This window comes from Budorcas taxicolor, chromosome 21 (assembly GCF_023091745.1).
Source record: "Budorcas taxicolor isolate Tak-1 chromosome 21, Takin1.1, whole genome shotgun sequence".
Lineage (NCBI taxonomy): Eukaryota > Metazoa > Chordata > Mammalia > Artiodactyla > Bovidae > Budorcas > Budorcas taxicolor.
In genome coordinates, this window is record NC_068930.1 from 38,115,140 (window position 1) to 38,132,641 (window position 17,502).

General features: G+C 52.0%; 1 protein-coding gene across 1 annotated transcript in view; it reads right to left on the minus strand.

The window, feature by feature from the left end:
- Positions 1 to 1,492: 1,492 nt before the first annotated feature.
- CCDC33 (coiled-coil domain containing 33) overlaps positions 1,493 to 17,502 on the minus strand; it is a 138,570-nt gene continuing 122,560 nt past the window's right edge. The window contains 7 exon segments of the mRNA XM_052659526.1: positions 1,493 to 1,690; positions 3,900 to 3,986; positions 5,411 to 5,586; positions 6,601 to 6,682; positions 6,777 to 6,908; positions 7,104 to 7,192; positions 7,436 to 7,601. Coding sequence (XP_052515486.1) covers positions 1,493 to 1,690; positions 3,900 to 3,986; positions 5,411 to 5,586; positions 6,601 to 6,682; positions 6,777 to 6,908; positions 7,104 to 7,192; positions 7,436 to 7,601 — 930 coding nt within the window.

The window sequence follows — 17,502 nt, forward strand, 5'->3', positions numbered from 1 at the left end:
AGCATGCTTGTAGCTAGAAGCCAGGCCTCCTAACTTTCAGTGGAGGGCTCCTTCTTCTAGCCCCTTCTGCTTTTCTGTCCCTGGATGTGTTTAGACACAACACTCCCAGCTCAGCCTATCCCTTGTGAATGGAGTATTTCATACTAACATATAACTGATTGTCACAGGCAGGCTTCAAGTCTTTTCCTTCCCAAGAAACAGATAAACCAAACTTGAAACAAAGGATTTCAGATGTGATACATGTTGAGGGGCAGGTAGAAAACCCCAGCCTCTCTTACCAGCTGACCTCTGGTGGTCTCAGTTCTTTTGGAGGTCTGAACGGGGCTTGTCTCCCTGGTTCATGCTTTGAAAGGCCTCTTCCCTCTCCCTGCCCACCCCTGTCCTGAGTCCACTATGGCATTTGACTCTTTAAAGAGGGTAGCTCCTGGGACAGGAAGGAGGCTATAGGGCTACAGCAGAGGGCCCAGACCCAGAGTGGGGTCTGGAAGGAGGAAGCTTAGGTACCCCAGGCTGCTCTGCTCTGGGAAAAGGGTGAATGCTCACCGACATACAGCATTTAATAAAGTCAGTTTAAGGGGGTGGGGCTGAGACTCCAGCACACAGAGAGGGAGGCTTGCTAGGAGTCAGTCTGTTGAGATTTCGAGAGCTTGTTGAGCTTAGTCTCTGAGCTGGGCATCAGGGATCCAACTTGGAGGGTTGTGTTTGGTCCTTGGAAGGGTTCTGTGGTGGCAAAGCGAGATGAAGTGAGTATGCCCCTGCTCCCAGAGGAGTAATCCAATAAAATGCATCTTTCCTGGAAAGTCATGCCTCAGACAATCCGAAATCCAGTGGGTCATGACTTCTCAAATATTTCCAAACCCATTTAACCACAGTAGGTCATATCTAATTTCTCTCAGAGTCTCCAGGGCTCAGTGGGTGAGTCTACTAAGGTAGCCCGGTATTCCTTCCAGCCCCCAGCTCCCCCATCCTTTTCAGATCTGTCCAGAAGCCAGGAAAGAAGCAGAATACTGATAATTCAAGAGCAGGAGCAATCAGGGGGTTTGCTTTGTGGGGCTGGGTGGCCCAGGGCCGAGCTTGAGGGGCCTATTTGTTCTTGGGAAGCTGGCGAGGTTTCTCTCTGGCAGCACGATCCCATCTCTGGCAGGTCTGCAGCACTGCACTTGCCTGAGAAGGGCTTGTTCATGGGTGAATCTTAGGCACTGTGGGGTGGGGTGGGGCCACAGCTACTCTGCCCATGAGCAAATCCAGTCCTAAGGTATAGCCAGTGCCAGGGCATTCGAGAAATGCCCTTGTGGGCAACCTGTCAACCACAGCCATCTCATTGGTGATACTCATCACTACCTGAAGGGGAGGGCATATCTTGGCAGGACTCACTATTCCCCTTAGATCGGGGCATTGAGATGGGGCAAGAGCTTCAGCTGGCACTGAGCAGAAGCTGAGCCTGGGTCTTCTGACTACCAGCCAGGAAGTAGGACCCCCTGGACAGTTTTTATCAGGGTCCAGTGACTCTGGAGGTGGGATGGCTGTCAGACCCACCACCCAAGCCCCAAGAAGCTCCCCCATGGGGATCACTCACGGGCATGTCTGTGGCGACCATGTTGGAAGGGTGCCGCAAGCCATATTCTTGTTCCTGCAGCCGTGTGGCCAAGTCCTGCTTCTCTCGTCCCCAGCGCCGAGCTGAGTCCTCTAACTATAGACATGAAGAGGCATAGATGGAGAACCACTAGGCAGCAGGGCCCCTCCCTGAGAGCTAGGACAACCTACCTGAGCCTGCTCTTTGGGGAAAAAGCAAAACCCTGGGTCATGTGGGCTAGCTACCCTCCTTAGAGACCTCAGGGTGACAAGAGTGGGTGAAGAGGGACTAAGTGACAGCTGGACTGTGGCTGATGGATCTTCTCTTAGTTCCACCAGCAGACTGAGCTCAGACACTATTACAATGAGTCCAACCAATCCTCCACCACAGCGCTCCAGCCCTCCTTATACGTACGGGAAACCCTGTCTCACCTCTACCATTGTCACGAGTTGAGCCCCCAAACTCCTCATTCACTGAGCCCCAAACCTGGTCACACAGGGAGCCCTGATCCTGATCACAAAGTGAAAGTGAAAGTCGCTCAGTTGTGTCCAGCTCTTTGCAGCTCCATGGACTGTAGCCTACCAGGCTCCTCTGTCCATGGATTTCTCCAGGCAAGAATACTGGAGTGGGTAGCCGTTCGTTCCCTTCTCCAGGGGATCTTCCTGACCCAGGGATTGAACGCAGGTCTCACCACCAAGGAAGCCCCCTTGATCACAAATGGAGCCCCAACTCTCTTGACACACAGATCCCAGACCCTCCTCACAAACTGAGCCACCACCCTGATCACACACGGAGCATGGACACAGTCATACATCACACTCGGACCCTGGTCTAAATGGAGCCCAGACCCTGGATACAGATTGAACCCTGACCCTCCTCATGGAGCTCCGACCCTGGGTGAGCACTGAGTCCTGAGCCTGGTCACACATGGAGTCTCCACCCTCCTCACACTGAGCCCCAACCCTCCAAACACATGGAGACCTGACCCTTCATACAAGGAGCCCCAAATCAGGTCACAAACGGCACTCTGACCCCAGATGGAGACTGAACCCTGAGCCTCCTCACTGAGCCCAGACGTGGTCACACAGAGAGCCCTGACCCTGGACAAACACTGAGCCCAGATCCTGGTCACATATGGAGCCCCGACACTGGTCATATACAGAGACCTGACCCTCCAAACACACAGAGCCCCCGCGAGGCTTTACACATGGAGCCTCAACCCTCCTCACGCCCTGAGCCCCAACCCTCTTCTGACATGCAGACCTGACCCTGGTCACCGGTGGAGCCCCAGTTCTTCTCACAGAGCTCTAACCGTCCTGAAACACAAATCCTGCTCACAAAGCAAGCCTTGACCCTCTTCACACTTGGAGTCCCAACCTCCTCATACAGGGAGTCCCGACCCTAGCAAACACCGATCAGCAGTGCTGGACACACACAGAGCTCTGACCCTGGTCACACAGGGCATTCCCACCCTGGTCACGCATGGAGACTGACCTGAGCCCTAGCCTACTCTAACGTGCAGCCTTGACCCTGGTCACAAAGGGAACCCCGACTTTCTTCACACACTGAGCTCTGACACTCCTCACACAGGAAGTCCAGACCCTAGACCAAAACTGATTACTGAGACACCAGTGTCATCCAGCAGTTGAGAATCTGCTTTGCAACGCAGGGGACGCAGGCGAGCTAAGCTCCCACATGCCTCGGGGCAACTAAGCTCGTGTGCCACAACTACTGAGTCCATGCTCTCCACAGCTAGAGTCTGTGCCCTGCAAGGAAAGATCCCGCATGACACAATGAGGACCCCGTGCTGCAGCTGAGGCCCGAAGCAGCTGAATAATAAATATTAGAAATAAAGCCATCCATCACCAACCCTCGACACACACAGAGCCCCCACCCTGATCACACACGAAGCCTTGACCCTCCTCTCATACAGAGCACTGACCCCAGTCACACACCAGGCCCTGGTCACAAAAGGGAGCCCCCAGTCCTGGTCACAATGGACCCCTGACCCTGGATGCAGATTGAGTGCTGACCCTACACATACACACTGAGCCCAAATGTCATTAAATAGGGAGTCCTGATATCTAAATACAGGGAACCCCAGTCCTGGTCATGAATTCAGTCCTGACCCTCCTCACACATGCAGCCCTGATCCTTTTCAAACACAGAGCCCCGACTCGGCCACAAATGGACCCAAACCCTCCTTGAACTTGGAGTTGACCCTCCTCACACATGGAGCCCCAGCCCTCCTGAACTATAGAGGTGGAGCCAGGTCTCTGACTGCGTGGAGCCTCCCTGGCCTGTGAGACCCCTTCGCCTCACCTACCTGGCTTTCCAGGGACAAGATCCGGCTCTGAGCTCGTTCCAGCTTGGCCAGGAGGTTAAACTTGTCTGAATTACTGGCAAGGAGATCCTGTGGGCACAGCAGAAATTGGCACATGGTCCCCGTCGGGGGCTGCAGCTGTGTGAGCTCGGGAGGCCAGGTGATGCTGAGGGGGAAATCAGCCAGGTCCAAGCTCCAAGTTCAGCTCCCAGTGCAGAGCCCCGGCTGTGCTCTCAGTCGTGTCCGACTCTTGGCAGAACCTCAGACTCAGGGCCAAAGCCCCTGTCCAGGGTTTCACACTTAGCATGTGGCTTTTTCACAGCTGTTCTCCCCACGTATTTTGAGTGTATGAAATTTTTGTACATCAATTAAAAATGTAAAAATATACTAGGGAGGGCTTCTCTGGTGGCTCAGGGGTGAAGAACCCACCTGCCAGTGCAAGGTGCACGAGTTTGACCCCTGATCTGGAAAGATCCTACATGCTTGGAAGCAACTAGGCCCATGTGCCACAACTATTGAGCCTGCGCTCTAGAGCCTGGGAGCTGCAAATACTGAGCCCACGGGCCTAGAGCCCATGCTCTGCAGCAAGAGAAACCACGGCAATGAGAAGCCCATGCACCACAACAAAGAGTAGCCCTTGCTCACTGCAGCTGGAGAAAGCCCACACACAGCAACAAAGACCCGGCACAGCCATAAGTAAATGAATAAATCCTTTTTAAGAAAAAATGTATTAATACTAGGGAGCACTAGGTTAGTGCACAGAAGGGAATCTTGAGCTGGTGGGGGGGTGGGTCTTTGTAAAGTAAAGGATCCGTTTGTAAAGTGAGGGTTCCCCGTCTTCCGCACTTTACCTGGATGTCCACACATCGAGGGTGCTTTCAAACAGAACTCACCTCCTGCAAATCCTGGGATGAAGAGAAAAACTCTGCTGTGCCCAGCCCATCTGGCTTGTAATTCCAAATGTTCAGTCTCTGGGTTTGCATAAAGCACGGACACCTGTAACAGCCTTGGAAGGAGGGAGGGGCCAAGGACACCCACCTGTGTGGGCAGGGTGCCCCTGGAGTGGCCCGGGGCTTCTGTCTCTTGTAGGCTTTCTGCCAGGTCTCCTCTTGCTCCCAACTTCCCAGGGTCCACCTGGAATCAGGGAAAGGTCTCTCCAAGGTTGTACTAATCCCAGGAAATGCTCCAGGATGGAGTTCTGAGAGCCCTGTGTGGAGCCCACTGCAGGCCAGCCAGTGGCAAATGGGCTCAGGGGTCAGCTAGGGGCTTGCTTGCTCTCCCAGGATACTAGATGAGGGTAAGGGTGAAGCTTTCAGACTCGTAGTGTTCTCCAGGGGAAAAGAGCCAAGGCCCGAGAACTAGAGACTCTCCAGAGATTCCAGGCACACTGAAGACCCTGGGAAACCTAGCTCCTGGTCTGGGGCTTCGCCTCGGATTGTGTGGTGAGCGGTTTCTGGGCACCTGGTGACCTGGGTAGGCAGGCCCAGGACCACGCTTGTGCTGGTGGCTCTTACCGGCAGGGCTTGCGGCTGCAGAATGATGGGGGCCGACTGGTGGCGGTTCTTATCCAGCTCTGCCCGCAGTCTCGAGTTTTCCGTGAGCAGCACTGAGTAGACGTCAACAGGCAGATTCTCGCCCGTAGGACCCAGAGGAAGGCCAGAGGCCCAGAGCATGGGGAAGCCTGTGAATGTGGCCATAGATGTGCATGAGATAGGCTTTCCTGCCTCCATGTGCCTGGTCCAATCTGCCTCAGTGTTTTCCTTCTTTCTGCTCGTCCTCTGCTCCCTAGCCTGCTATGGCTCCCTACTGCCAGTGAGATCAGGTCCACACGCCTCCAGAGGCCATCGTTCTAGGCTCTTTAGAATCTGACCTGGGTGATCTCCCTAATCACTGCCCCACCCTTTTTCCTGGGTCTGTTTCAGCTCCTCATCTCTATCTCTCCTCCTTTCTCTGCTTCTGGCATCCTTACTCCCTGAGCCAGGGCCTGGCTGTTTCCTCTCCCAAGATTGCCTTCCCATCTCTCATGCTAACCTCAGGGTTCCTGAAAGGCGGGCTCAACTTTCATTGTTTGTTAAAGGCCTTCAAAAATGCCCCCTCCCCACTGACACCTCCATGCAGTGAAGGCTGTCACAGGGCTGGGCTTACGGGGGTCCCCAATGAGGTGGCACAGAAATCCTCTGCTTGGGCTGACCTGATCCCGTGTGACCTGGTTCTCTTCTGCTCATCAGAGCTGCCTCGGATGGGCAGTTCTGGATGGCTTTGGTTAACATTGATGGAGAAAGCAAATCATGGACTTCACCAAAATATTTTTTTTCTGTTTATTTTATAGAAGCAGACTCTTTGAAGATACAGGGAGATGAACTTATAATTTGAAGGGTCCTGGAGTTAAGAAGTTGGTAACTGCTGCCTGGAAAAGCCCCACTTTGCAGGTAGCCCATCTCTGTTCACTTCAGTCTCAGAGCTGCTTCTGGAAGGTCAGAGCCTCTTTCTAGCATGTTTCACATGCTGTGTCCCCTCCCTTGTGTTGAGGGGCTCCCTGGCAGGAGAAGAGAGTTCAGGGAGCCTCTGAAAGTGCTGAGTGTCTGAATGAATGGGGAACTAGCACCCTCTGGGCAGTTTGAAGGTGCTGCTGAAACAGAGGCTCCAAGAAGGCAGGGCCTCCAGGGGCGGGACGACAGCTGGGGAGCAGACTCACGCATGCTGGGCTTTCCCTGCGGCTTGTCCTGCAGGGGCTTGCCCCTCTTGCGCAGCTTGTCCTGCAGCACTTGCTCCATCTTCTCGATCACCTGGAGGGCAGAGCACAAAGGCTGGGCTGGCCCGGGGGCACCACACCTTCCCCTCAATGGCCAGGTCGGGCAACCTGGCCTTTCTGACACCTGCCTTCTCCTGGTGCCTCACGGTCTCCTCTAGTGCCTTCATCTTCTGCAGCTTGTCCTGGTAGCGCTTCAGCAGTGCAGCCTGTGGCTGCTGAGCCTGGTGTAGGAGTAGCAGCTCCTTTTCTCGATCATTCTTCTGATGGTGGGGGGCGGGGGAAGAGAGGGGAGAGAAGGGGGAACAGGGGTGCCCCTGGCTCCGAGGGTCTACCCTAGCCCCCTCTGCTCAGTCTTCCACTGCCCTGGCCCCCTGGCCCCTATGTCCCTCTCCCTTCTACTTTTAGACACTCCCTCCTGAGCGCCCTTCCCCTCTGCACTCTGAGCCCTGGCTTACTAGAATCAGTTCATTCTGCAAACGCTGCACCTTGTCCCTCAGCTTCTTCATGTCCAGCTCACTCAGCAGCAGTTTCTGCTTCATGGATGCTAGTGGGGGTGGAGGAGCTGGCTCAGGGAGGAGGCACCTCCCTATTCAAATTGGAATACTTGAGGGTGGGCAGGTGGGGAGGGCAGATGTCTCTCAGTCCTGGGGCTTGAGACAGGACTGGACTCTCAATTTCCTTCCCTGAAGAGACCCCAGACTCCTATTGGTTAGCCTGTGTCCCGCAGCACGCACACCTGGGAGAGGCCCCCACCTCCCTGTTCCCTAGGTGGCCTGCACGCCCTCACCCAGGTTCTGGGCCTTGTCAGGGCTGGCTGACTCCTCTTCTACCTCCTTCTGGGCCAGCTGGTTTCTCAGCATGCGGTTCTCTGCCTCCAGGATGCTGGTCTGTTTCCGCAGTGACAGGATGTCCTCTGCCATCTTCTGCATGGCCCGCCGGTAGTTGTTCATCTCCTGCGGACCCCGGAGCTCAGAGCTGAACCCCCAGCCCCACTGTGGCTGCCACCCAATATCGACATTCACACTTAGAGGTCAGCGGGTCACTCCCGAGGCCAAAGAACAGAGAGAATCCCAAGCTGTGCCCTCAAGTCTTAGCAACTCCTTGGAGAGGTGGTCATGACAGGGTCTTCACCCCTCCTGGTCAGTGAGAACAGCTGTGTAAATGTGCTCTTCTGGGGGCTTACATCTTTTCATGAGATGCCTTCTAGGGGGGACCCAGGCCTCAGACACCATTGAGGAAGCCCCTGAGCGATGGAGACTTGAAAAGCTCCGGGCCAGCTCTCCAGGGCCTGGCTAAATTTGGGCCATTCTCACCTTCTCCTTTCTCCTTTCTTCCTTCTCTAATCCCTCTTCTTCTTTGTGTCTCTGAGAACCCAGGGAAGACTCTCTCTGAAATCTCCCTGAAGGCCCCTTGGGAGCTGCCCCTGGGCACCAGCCTCCCAACCAGCCCAGGGGTCTTGAAGGGACCCAAGGTAAGCCTGGGAGACCCAGATAAGGACTCAGGGTCAGCGCTGGGATCCAGCTATAGGATCCAGGGTATGAGGTGGGGCCAGGATGCCAGGCTCTGTCATTAGGATTGGATTCACAGCAATACTAATATCTGGTGTTCATTGAGCATTTACCATGTTCTAGGTCAGGCCCGCCTCCTTCATTTAGCCTGTGAGGATGGGTTCTCTTATCATCCTCATTTTACTGATGATGAAGACAAGGCCCAGAGAGGTGAGTAGCCTGCTCAGTCACAAAACTAATGAGCGGCAGGGTCAGGGTCTGAAATCCAGGCCTGCTGGCCCTTGAATCCTTGTTCTTAAGCACTGTGCAATCCTGTCACGATGCCCCATATAGGGAAACTTCACAATATTTTGAGAAGTGATGAAAACAGATTGTTACAAAGAATTATGATTTCAACTTGTGAAAAAAATTCATGTTTACCCTTGTGTGTACATAGGAGAATTCATAGGTTATATTTACACTATTTGTTTTATAATCAGAAATTCCCTACTGTTATTTACAAACACTTTTGTGAAGGTAGCTTCTTAAATATAAACAGTACAACAAAATAGAAAAGAGAGACTCAAAACGTGAAGCCAGAAAGTTCCATGGAGGGGGAGGAGGGAGGAGCTAGGTTGGGGGTGGAGCAGGAGGAGGGAAGCAAGGCCAGGGGGAGCTTGTGGCCTGTGACCTTCCTGAGACTGTGCAGGCCTTGCAGGCAGGGGGTGGGGATTCCAGCCAGGAAGGGGCTCCCAAGTCCTCAGGAAGCAGAGCTCGGTCCCCAACTCCCACCTGGGCCCCATGCTGACTGGGGATATGGCCTGGCTCCCAGTCACTGCCTCCAACCTGTTGCATGGTGGGCTGCTGGCTTCCCAGGGCAGGGTTTCCAGACAGCAGGGGCTCATCAGATACCACTTGTCACCTGTTGCTGTCTAGCCTTCTGGCTAGACTGCCTCTGAATGGTGCCAGCGCTGGGTCCGTCTCCCCAGCACCTGCCCCAGTCAAGTTTCAGGTCTTGGCTCCTGTAGATCTGCCCATCTGGTGCCCTCAGACAGCTACGTTAACTAGGACACTCAGCCCAGAGACTGCACCCCCTCAGGGCTTTGTGGTCGGGCCCCAGGCAGAAGCCCAGCTTGGCTACTGACTCACTGAGTGAGCTTGGACAAGCCCCTTCATCTTGCTGCCTCAGGTTCCTCTGGCAGGAGGAGCATGGAGTTGCTGCAAGGTCAGAGTTCAGGGTCCCTGCCTCAGGCAGGCAGGCCTTGGAGGCAGCAGTTCCCATCCCACCCCATCACTGTTCTAGTACCAGCTTTAGGTAACAGGCCAGACCCCTTCCTCTTCGTCCTTGCTACCCCCAGCCTGGGTTCCCTTGCTCCCTCCCCTGCTGTGCTCTACATCTTCAATGTATAGCAGCCCCTTGATGGACAGGGGTGTGGGAGGCTCAGCAGACCGTCAAGAGGAATCACATGATATTTTTGAAAAAGAAAATTCATCTCTCCTTTCCCTCCCTAGCCTAGTTCACGCTCTTCTCATGTCTTCTCTGAACAGTTACGGCAGTATCCAAGTGGGTTTCCTTGATTTAGAATTATCTTTTAGAGAAAACACAGCTTGTCCAAGAAAACAAGTTCAAGGATGCTCCACACACTGCAATGTGTGATTTTATTCTAGGAAATGCTCAGTCTCTGGATACAGGCCGTACTTACAAGGAATGACCTAGATTCAATTGTTCTGAGGCAGAGTTGTCCACACTGTATTTTTAAGTTAAAAAAAAAAAAAGTAGCAATGTGGCAAATTAATATGATCACATCCACAACTGGTATGTGTATATGTGAATGCATGTGTGTACATGTGTGCATGAGAGCATACATACAGATGTATAGTAACAGTAGTAACTGCTCAGTTTGGGAAGGAAAAGGAACACTTGCTTAATCTCTGCATTTTTCTAAGAATTTATTCATGTTATTCATCTAATTAAAAATAATTTAAACCGAAATACATTGAGGGCTATACCATGTTCACAGAGTGGAAGACGAAATCTTTAAGGAGTTAGTTCTTCCTTACACTGATTCATAGACTCAATGTATTTTCAATTAAGATCATAACCCTCTTGTATATGTGGAGAAACAGATGAACTGGTTCTATGAGAAATAAAAAGAACAAGTATCGCCAAAATGCTTTTGAAGAGAAACAGGTGGGAAGACTTGCTGTATCAGCTGTCAAGGTTTATGATAAAGCTACAGTAATTAAGACAGGGTAATATAACTGCAAAGTCTGACAAGCAGGCCAAAGCATGAGAGAGCCCGAATACAGATCCACGCATATATGGACCCTTAACATATGGTGGTGTTACAGGGTGGTAGGGAAAGGACAGTCATTTTAATAAAAGGTGCTGCATCGATTGATATCTATCTGGAGAGAAGGGAAACTTGACTCCTATTACATACCATAATTAAAAATAAATCCCCCCCCCCAAAAAAATCCAGAGGGACTGTAGATCTAAGTGTAAAAGGTAAAACAATAAAGCCTCCAGGAGATGAGGATAAGAACATCTTTATGAACTTGGGGTAGGGAAAGGTATTTCAAAACAGGATATCTCCAAAAAGGGGAGACTTCCCTGATGGTCCAGTGGTTGAGATGCTGGCCTTCACCACTGTGGACCCAGGTTTAATCCCTGGTCAGGGAACTAAGATCCTACAAGCCACACAGTGTGGCAAAAAAACAAAACAAAACCCAAAACAACAAAGAAAACCCCAAACCAAGATATGCCAAAAAAGCACAAATCAGGATGGAAAAGATTGATAAATTGGTACATTTAAATTAAGATATTGTATTCATGTAAAGACATTATTAACAGGGTGAAATGCGCAAGAAAAGTGGGAGAAGATACTTGAAACAAACACAACCAAAGATGAGCTCATATTCGGATATAAAAACAACTTCCAGGCTTCTCTGGTGGTTCGGTGGTAAAGAATCCACCTGCCAATGCAGGAGACACAGGTTTGATCCCTAGTCCAGGCAGATCCCACATGCTGCAGAGCAACTAAGCCTCAACTATTGAGCCTGCGCCCTAAATCCCGGGAACCACAACTACCGAAACCCAAGCACCCTACAGCCCACGCTCCACAACAAGAGAAACCACAGTAGAGAGGAACCCATGAACCACAACTATAGTCATCCCTGCTGAAAGCAACTACAGACAACTCTGCACAGCCACTAGGACCCAGCGTAGCCAGTGAATACACAAGACATAAATACATAAAATTATAAAAAAGCAACTCCCACAAATCAATAAGAGAAAGACAGACTATGCAAGAGAATAACAGGCAAGAGATTTGAACTGACCCTCAACAAAATAAGCCAATAAGCATCGGAATCAGTGGCCACCCTCATTAGTCCTTTAAAACCAAAAAGATTCTGCTATACGCTGCCACACTGACTAAAACAAAAACAAAACAACCCCGAGCATACCAAATATTGGTGATGATGTAGCACAAGTAGGACTCTTAGTCCCTGCTGGGGGAACATGAAGTGCCACCATCCTTTTACAGATCTGTTCAGAAACTGGATCCTACTGAAGCCGAATGCCTGCATAGCCTATGATCTGGCAATTATACTCCTGAGTATATACCACCCCGCAAAATGCACATGCAAATGCATCAAGAAGCTGGTTTAAGAACATCACTAGTAGTATTATTTGTAATAATCTTAAGCTGGAAATAACACAAGCACCCATCGCAGTAGAATGGTGGGAGAGTCATACAGTAAGATGCTACTCAGCAACACAAATGAATGAATGGCGGTCATGGAAAACCACATGGAGGAATCTCTCAAACTAACTGTGAGCAAAAGAAGAAAGACACAAAGCCCCTGCTCTACAATTCCATACAGATTTTCTCTAAAAGCAAGTATACTTGGACGAGTTAGAAATCAGGGTATTAGATCCCCTCGGGAAGGTAGAGAGATGATGAGGGCATGAGGGAGCTTCTGGGGTGCTGGGAGTGCTCTTCTTGACCTGTAGGACCTGTAGGGGGTTACATGTGTGTGTTCACCTTGCGATGATTCATTCCTTGTATACCTTTATGTTTTGCGTGTTTGTTTGAATGGGTGTTGTACTTCACATTAAAAAGTTAAAAACGTTAAATGAATTAAAAAAGAAAGGAAATCCTGGTCAACTTCAGTTAAATACAGGAAGCCTCCACATTTCCACCCCTTTGGAGATCATCCTGGTTCTCAGCAATAGTGGGGTCCTTTCCAGCCCTGAGCTTTGGGTGCTCCCTGTGGGCCCTGGTTCTGGGCCCTGATCGCAGCCTCTCCACCCTGTGAGGCTTATCCAGTCCTGCCCGGGAGAAATGGCCAGATCTGCTCTATCTCCCTGGTAGGGCCCTCTGAGAGCAAGCAGGCCGCACGCTGACCCTTGTCGAGGGCCTAAAGGATGCCTCAGAACATCCTATGAGACTCAGATTAATTCACGTTTCCCATTGCCTGCAAATGTGAAGCGAGCCTTTGCACCCAGACCCTGCTAAAACCTGTGCTGTTTGCACCTACTGGATTGAGGCAGGTTGGGGCTTCACCCAGAGGGAAGAAGACTGGGATCCTGCCTTGACAGTAGCTGAGTCTGTCTACAGAAATTGAGGGGCACTGATGGGGGTTGTGGCCAGCACAGGCACCGGTGTCCATATGATGTCCCAAGGTCCCAGGGTACCCTCTGTCCCTGATGCCAAGGCTGCCTGGCATGGAGATGGAAGAAGGGCATCCCCAGCCTGCTCCTCAGGGAGCCAGAAGTGCCCAGGTCTCCCTGCATTGGGACAGGTGGGCATGCAGCCTGCTTAGCACAGTGAGAAAACTGCTGGCCTGATCCCATTGCTGCTTCACCAGCTTCTCCTTCAGTAGGTGCTGCTCAAGGTAGAGGGGCAGCGAGAGAGGCGCTGGGCAGGGAAGAACCCTGCTAGATGCTGAGGTCCGGGTACCTTAGTCTACGTGTGTGCGGATGGGGAAGTGTGAGATCATCACGGCTGTGGTTCAGAATGAGTGCCTGCGGTTTGGAGCAGCTTTCTTCCTGCCCTACTTCAACTTAGAGGCAAAATCTGAGGCTAGGCATTCAAGGCCTCTTACAAGCCATCCCCTTATGCCCATCAACCCCGCCATTCCCCTCCAGCACTCTTATCTCCCCCTTCACATCTCTACTCAGGCTGAACTATTAATATCTGCAGAGAACCTCTCTCCCATTTCCACTACCTAATCTTTGATCTTTTATAGTCCACTCAGTAATTTGTAGTCTAAGGGACTGCAAGGAGATCAAACCATTCAGTCCTAAAGAAAATCAATCTGGAGCGTTCATTGGAAGGACTGATGCTGAAGCTGAAGCTCTAATATTTTAGCCACCTGATGCGAAGAACTGACTTATTGGAAAAGACCCTGATGCTGGGAAAGATTGACGGCAGGAGAAGAGGATGAGGATGAGATGGTTGGATGGCATCACCGACTCAATGGACACGGGTTCAAAGCTCCAGGAGATGGTGAAGGACAGGATGGCATCACCGACTCGATGGACATGGGTTCAAAGCTCCGGGAGATGGTGAAGGACAGGGAAGCCTGGCTTGCTGCAATCCATGGGGTCGAAAAGAGTTGGACATGACTGAATGAACAACAACAATAGTAATTTGTAATTGCATGAGGACTGGTAGTGTGTGTGCTCCTGAGTGTGCATGTGTGTGCACCTGAGTGCACATGTGTGTGCACCTGTGCACGTGTGCGTGGAGGGAGTCCTGGGGAAGGGGCTGTGACCTTGGCCTGCCCCACGGGTCTAATCAGCTCCTCTTCTTATTGGGCTCACCCTTTCTAATGCTCTATTACCTCTCACTCAGGAGTCTTGAGGGTGAACAAAGTTCTATTCTTAACACCCCTCCTCCTTGACAAAGAACGAGAGATGAGGTCCAGAGGAAGGGAAAAACAGAAATGGAGAAGGACAGTGTGGCTCCTGCTGAAGTGGGGAGGCCTTACATCAGCCACATGGCTGATGGGTTCTTGGAGGCTCCATCCCTCGGAGGTTAGCCCTATTGAGCTTCCACAGGCCCCACCACCACCCCCAGCCAAATCTCCCCTGGAGGGGTGGAGAGGGACCTGGCCCTGGATCACCCACCCTCAGGCTTTACTCTTGCTGGCTTCCTCTATCCCAGGGGACCCAGAGGGGCGGCAACCTCCCTTCCTCTCCAACTCCACTCACCCCCACAGCTGAGCTGTGCTTCTCGACGGCAGCCCTGACCTCTCCAAACAGATTGGGCTGGGCTCCCGGCTCAGGGCCACGTTGTGCGTCACAGTGCAGCCTTGAGAAAACCCAGGACACCACGACCCAGATTCCTGTGGTGTGCTGGCCCTCCACTTGCCCCCTCCCCCTCCAGCTCCCAGGCTGCTCTGCTGTGGGGGTCGTGGGCAGGACGTCAGCCTCACTCCTATCTCTCTGGGCCTGCACATCCTCTAGAGACAAGGACTCTACCTGTGCCCGACCCTGAGTGCCCACTGTACCCCCCTCACCCACTGAGACCCCAGCTCTCAGCAGCTGAGGTGAGAGGCACCAGGTGGCCCTGGGTTCATAACTCCCTTGCTACAGGGTGTTGGTGGCCTTTGCTGCATGCACCTCCTCTCTGACTCTGGAAGGGTAGTAACTATGCTCTGAGCCTCAGTGTCCTCATCTGTGGAATGGGAAAATAGTCTCATCTCAAGCGGTGGTTGTGGAATCAGGAAGTGTGATGAGGGCCTGCCTGGCTCTGGTATATAGGCTGCCTGAAGACACCACATCCCATCTTTGTTTTTTTGGCCACCTTGGCTTGTGGGATCTCAGTTCCCTGACCAGGGACTGAACCTGGGCCACAGCAGTGAAAGCCTGGGATCCTAACCACTAGGCCACTAGGGATCTCCCTCTACCTCCCATCTTTGTACCACTTTTGATAACCTACAAACTGGATACAAAGTAGAAATCACCTTACACATATAAACAGCAGGTGAGACAATGAGGAATTATTGGACATAGATTAAAAAAAACTATCTGTGTGATAGCCCTGAGTACCGAGTCCAGAAGGTACGATTATCTGACTGCTCCCATTTTACAGAAGCTGAGGCCCAGCATCCACCTCAGCCTCCCTCACCTTTAATAAAAGAGGAGGGGTGGTGGTGATCTTTCACAAAAGCCTGAAGAGGGCAATGCTTGCCCCTCTCCCCCACAAAGAACTTTTTTACGGTGGAATCAGAGGCACTTCAGCCATTTGAGGTTGTTCAAATACCCCTGTGGCCACAACCAACTATGTGGGCCAAAGTTGACAGTGAAAGTCGCTCAGTTGTGTCCGACTCTTTGTGACCCCATGGACTATACAGTCCATGGAATTCTCCCGGCCAGTATACTGGAGTGGGTAGCCTTTCCCTTCTCCAGGGGATCTTCCCAACCCAGGGATCAAACCCAGGTCTCTTGCTTTGTAGGCGGAGTCTTTACCAGCTGAGCCACAAGGGAAGCCCAAGAACGCTGGAGTTGGTAGCCTATCCCTTCTCTGGCGAGTCTTCCTGACCCAGGAATCAAACTGGGGTCTCCTACATTGCAGGCAGATTCTTTACCAACTGAGCTATCAGGGAAGCCCAGGTGCGCCTTATACCTTCACTGTTCAGATGGGGAAGCGGAGGCAAGAAGGCGGCAGTGTGCCCAAGGTTGCAGAAACTCAGTCATAAAGCCTTGACTGGAAGCAGCTCAGCAAACATCCAGTCAAACAGCACTTGCTGAGTGCCACATGTGAGCTATGCTGGGGCCTCAGAGCCCAGAAGAGTCCAGACTGTTCCAGGAACGTGGTGGGCTCCCCTCTACACTGAGGAGGTGGCAGGAAGTGCCTGTGACAGAGGGAAACTCAGAGTCTTATTCCAGTCTCGGGGCAGGGTGGGGCAGGAAGGCTTCCTGGAGGAAGTGATCATCTGAGTTGACTCTTGGGAATGAGCTCTCTGGAGGTGGAGAGAGGGCTCTCCCGGCAAAGGCGTGTACACTGCTCAGTCGATCAGTCATACCTGAGTCTTTGGAACCCCATGGACTGTAGCCTGCCAGGCTTCTCTGTCCATGGGATTCTCTAGGCAAGAATACTGGAGCGGTTGCCCTTTCCTCTTCCAGGGGATCTTCCTGACCCTGGAGATGCAGAGTCTCTGCATCTCTTGCATTGGGAGGGGGATTCTTTACCACTGAGCCACCTGGGGAGCCCCTGGGCAGAGGAGATGCTGTGGCAAAGACAAGGAGGTGAGAGAGTGAGATTAGGAACAAAGCAGGTGAGAGCAGGGTGCAGGGAGGAGAAATAGGGGTTCAGCTGGAGAGGTAGTTGGGCAGACAGAAGACGGCCTAGAAGGCCAGTCTCAGGGCCTGGGACTCCGTTCTGAAGGCCACGGAAGGGCCTAAGCTGTGGGGCAGGGGGTGCCTGTGATAAGACCTCTCAGGATGCTGAGCCCAGAAGATAAATCAGGAGAATGAAGGCTAAGAACAGCGAGCCAGGTGAACTTGTTAGGACCTGTATCAGGGGTACGCAGTGGGTCTTCAGGGGAGGAGGCGCGCACATGGAGTATGGAGGCTGAGGAGTTGGCCTGAGGTGCAGTCAGGCTGGGTGGGAGGTACCTGTGTGGCTTCCAGGTGAAGGTGATGGTGGTAAGCTAAAGAATCTCAGCTGGAGATAAAGGGGTGGGAAGACAGCCTCCCAGGTGTGATGGAAACCTTGACGGGGAGGAGATTTTCCAGAGTCAGAGGAAGTGTAGGGTGGGGAGAGGGATTCAAGGACAAAGGAAAAGGGTGGTGGTGGGACAGGAGCCTTCAAGTTCAGGGAAATTGCCAGAGGGGTGGGAGGAAAAGGGGTGGGTGCAGGCTGACTTGGTCAAGGCCACAGAGCTTTAGAAAGGAGGGGAGATAGCCTTCTGCTTTGGCAGGTCAGGAAGCAACAGTTAGAACTGGACGTGAAACAACAGACTGGGTCCAAATAGGAAAAGGAGTACGTCAAGGCTGTATATTGTCACCCTGCTTATTTAACTTATATGCAGAGTACATCATGAGAAACGCTGGGCTGGAAGAAGCACAAGCTGGAATCAAGATTGCCGGGAGAAATATCAATAACCTCAGATATGCAGACGACAGCACCCTTATGGCAGAAAGTGAAGAGGAACTAAAAAGCCTCTTGATGAAAGTGAAAGAGGAGAGTGAAAAAGTTGGCTTACAGCTCACCATTCAGAAAATGAAGATCATGGCATCCGGTCCCATCACTTCATGGCAAATAGATGGGGAAACAGTGGAAACAGGGTCAGACTTTATTTTGGGGGGCTCCCAAATCACTGCAGATGGTAATTGCAGCCATGAAATTAA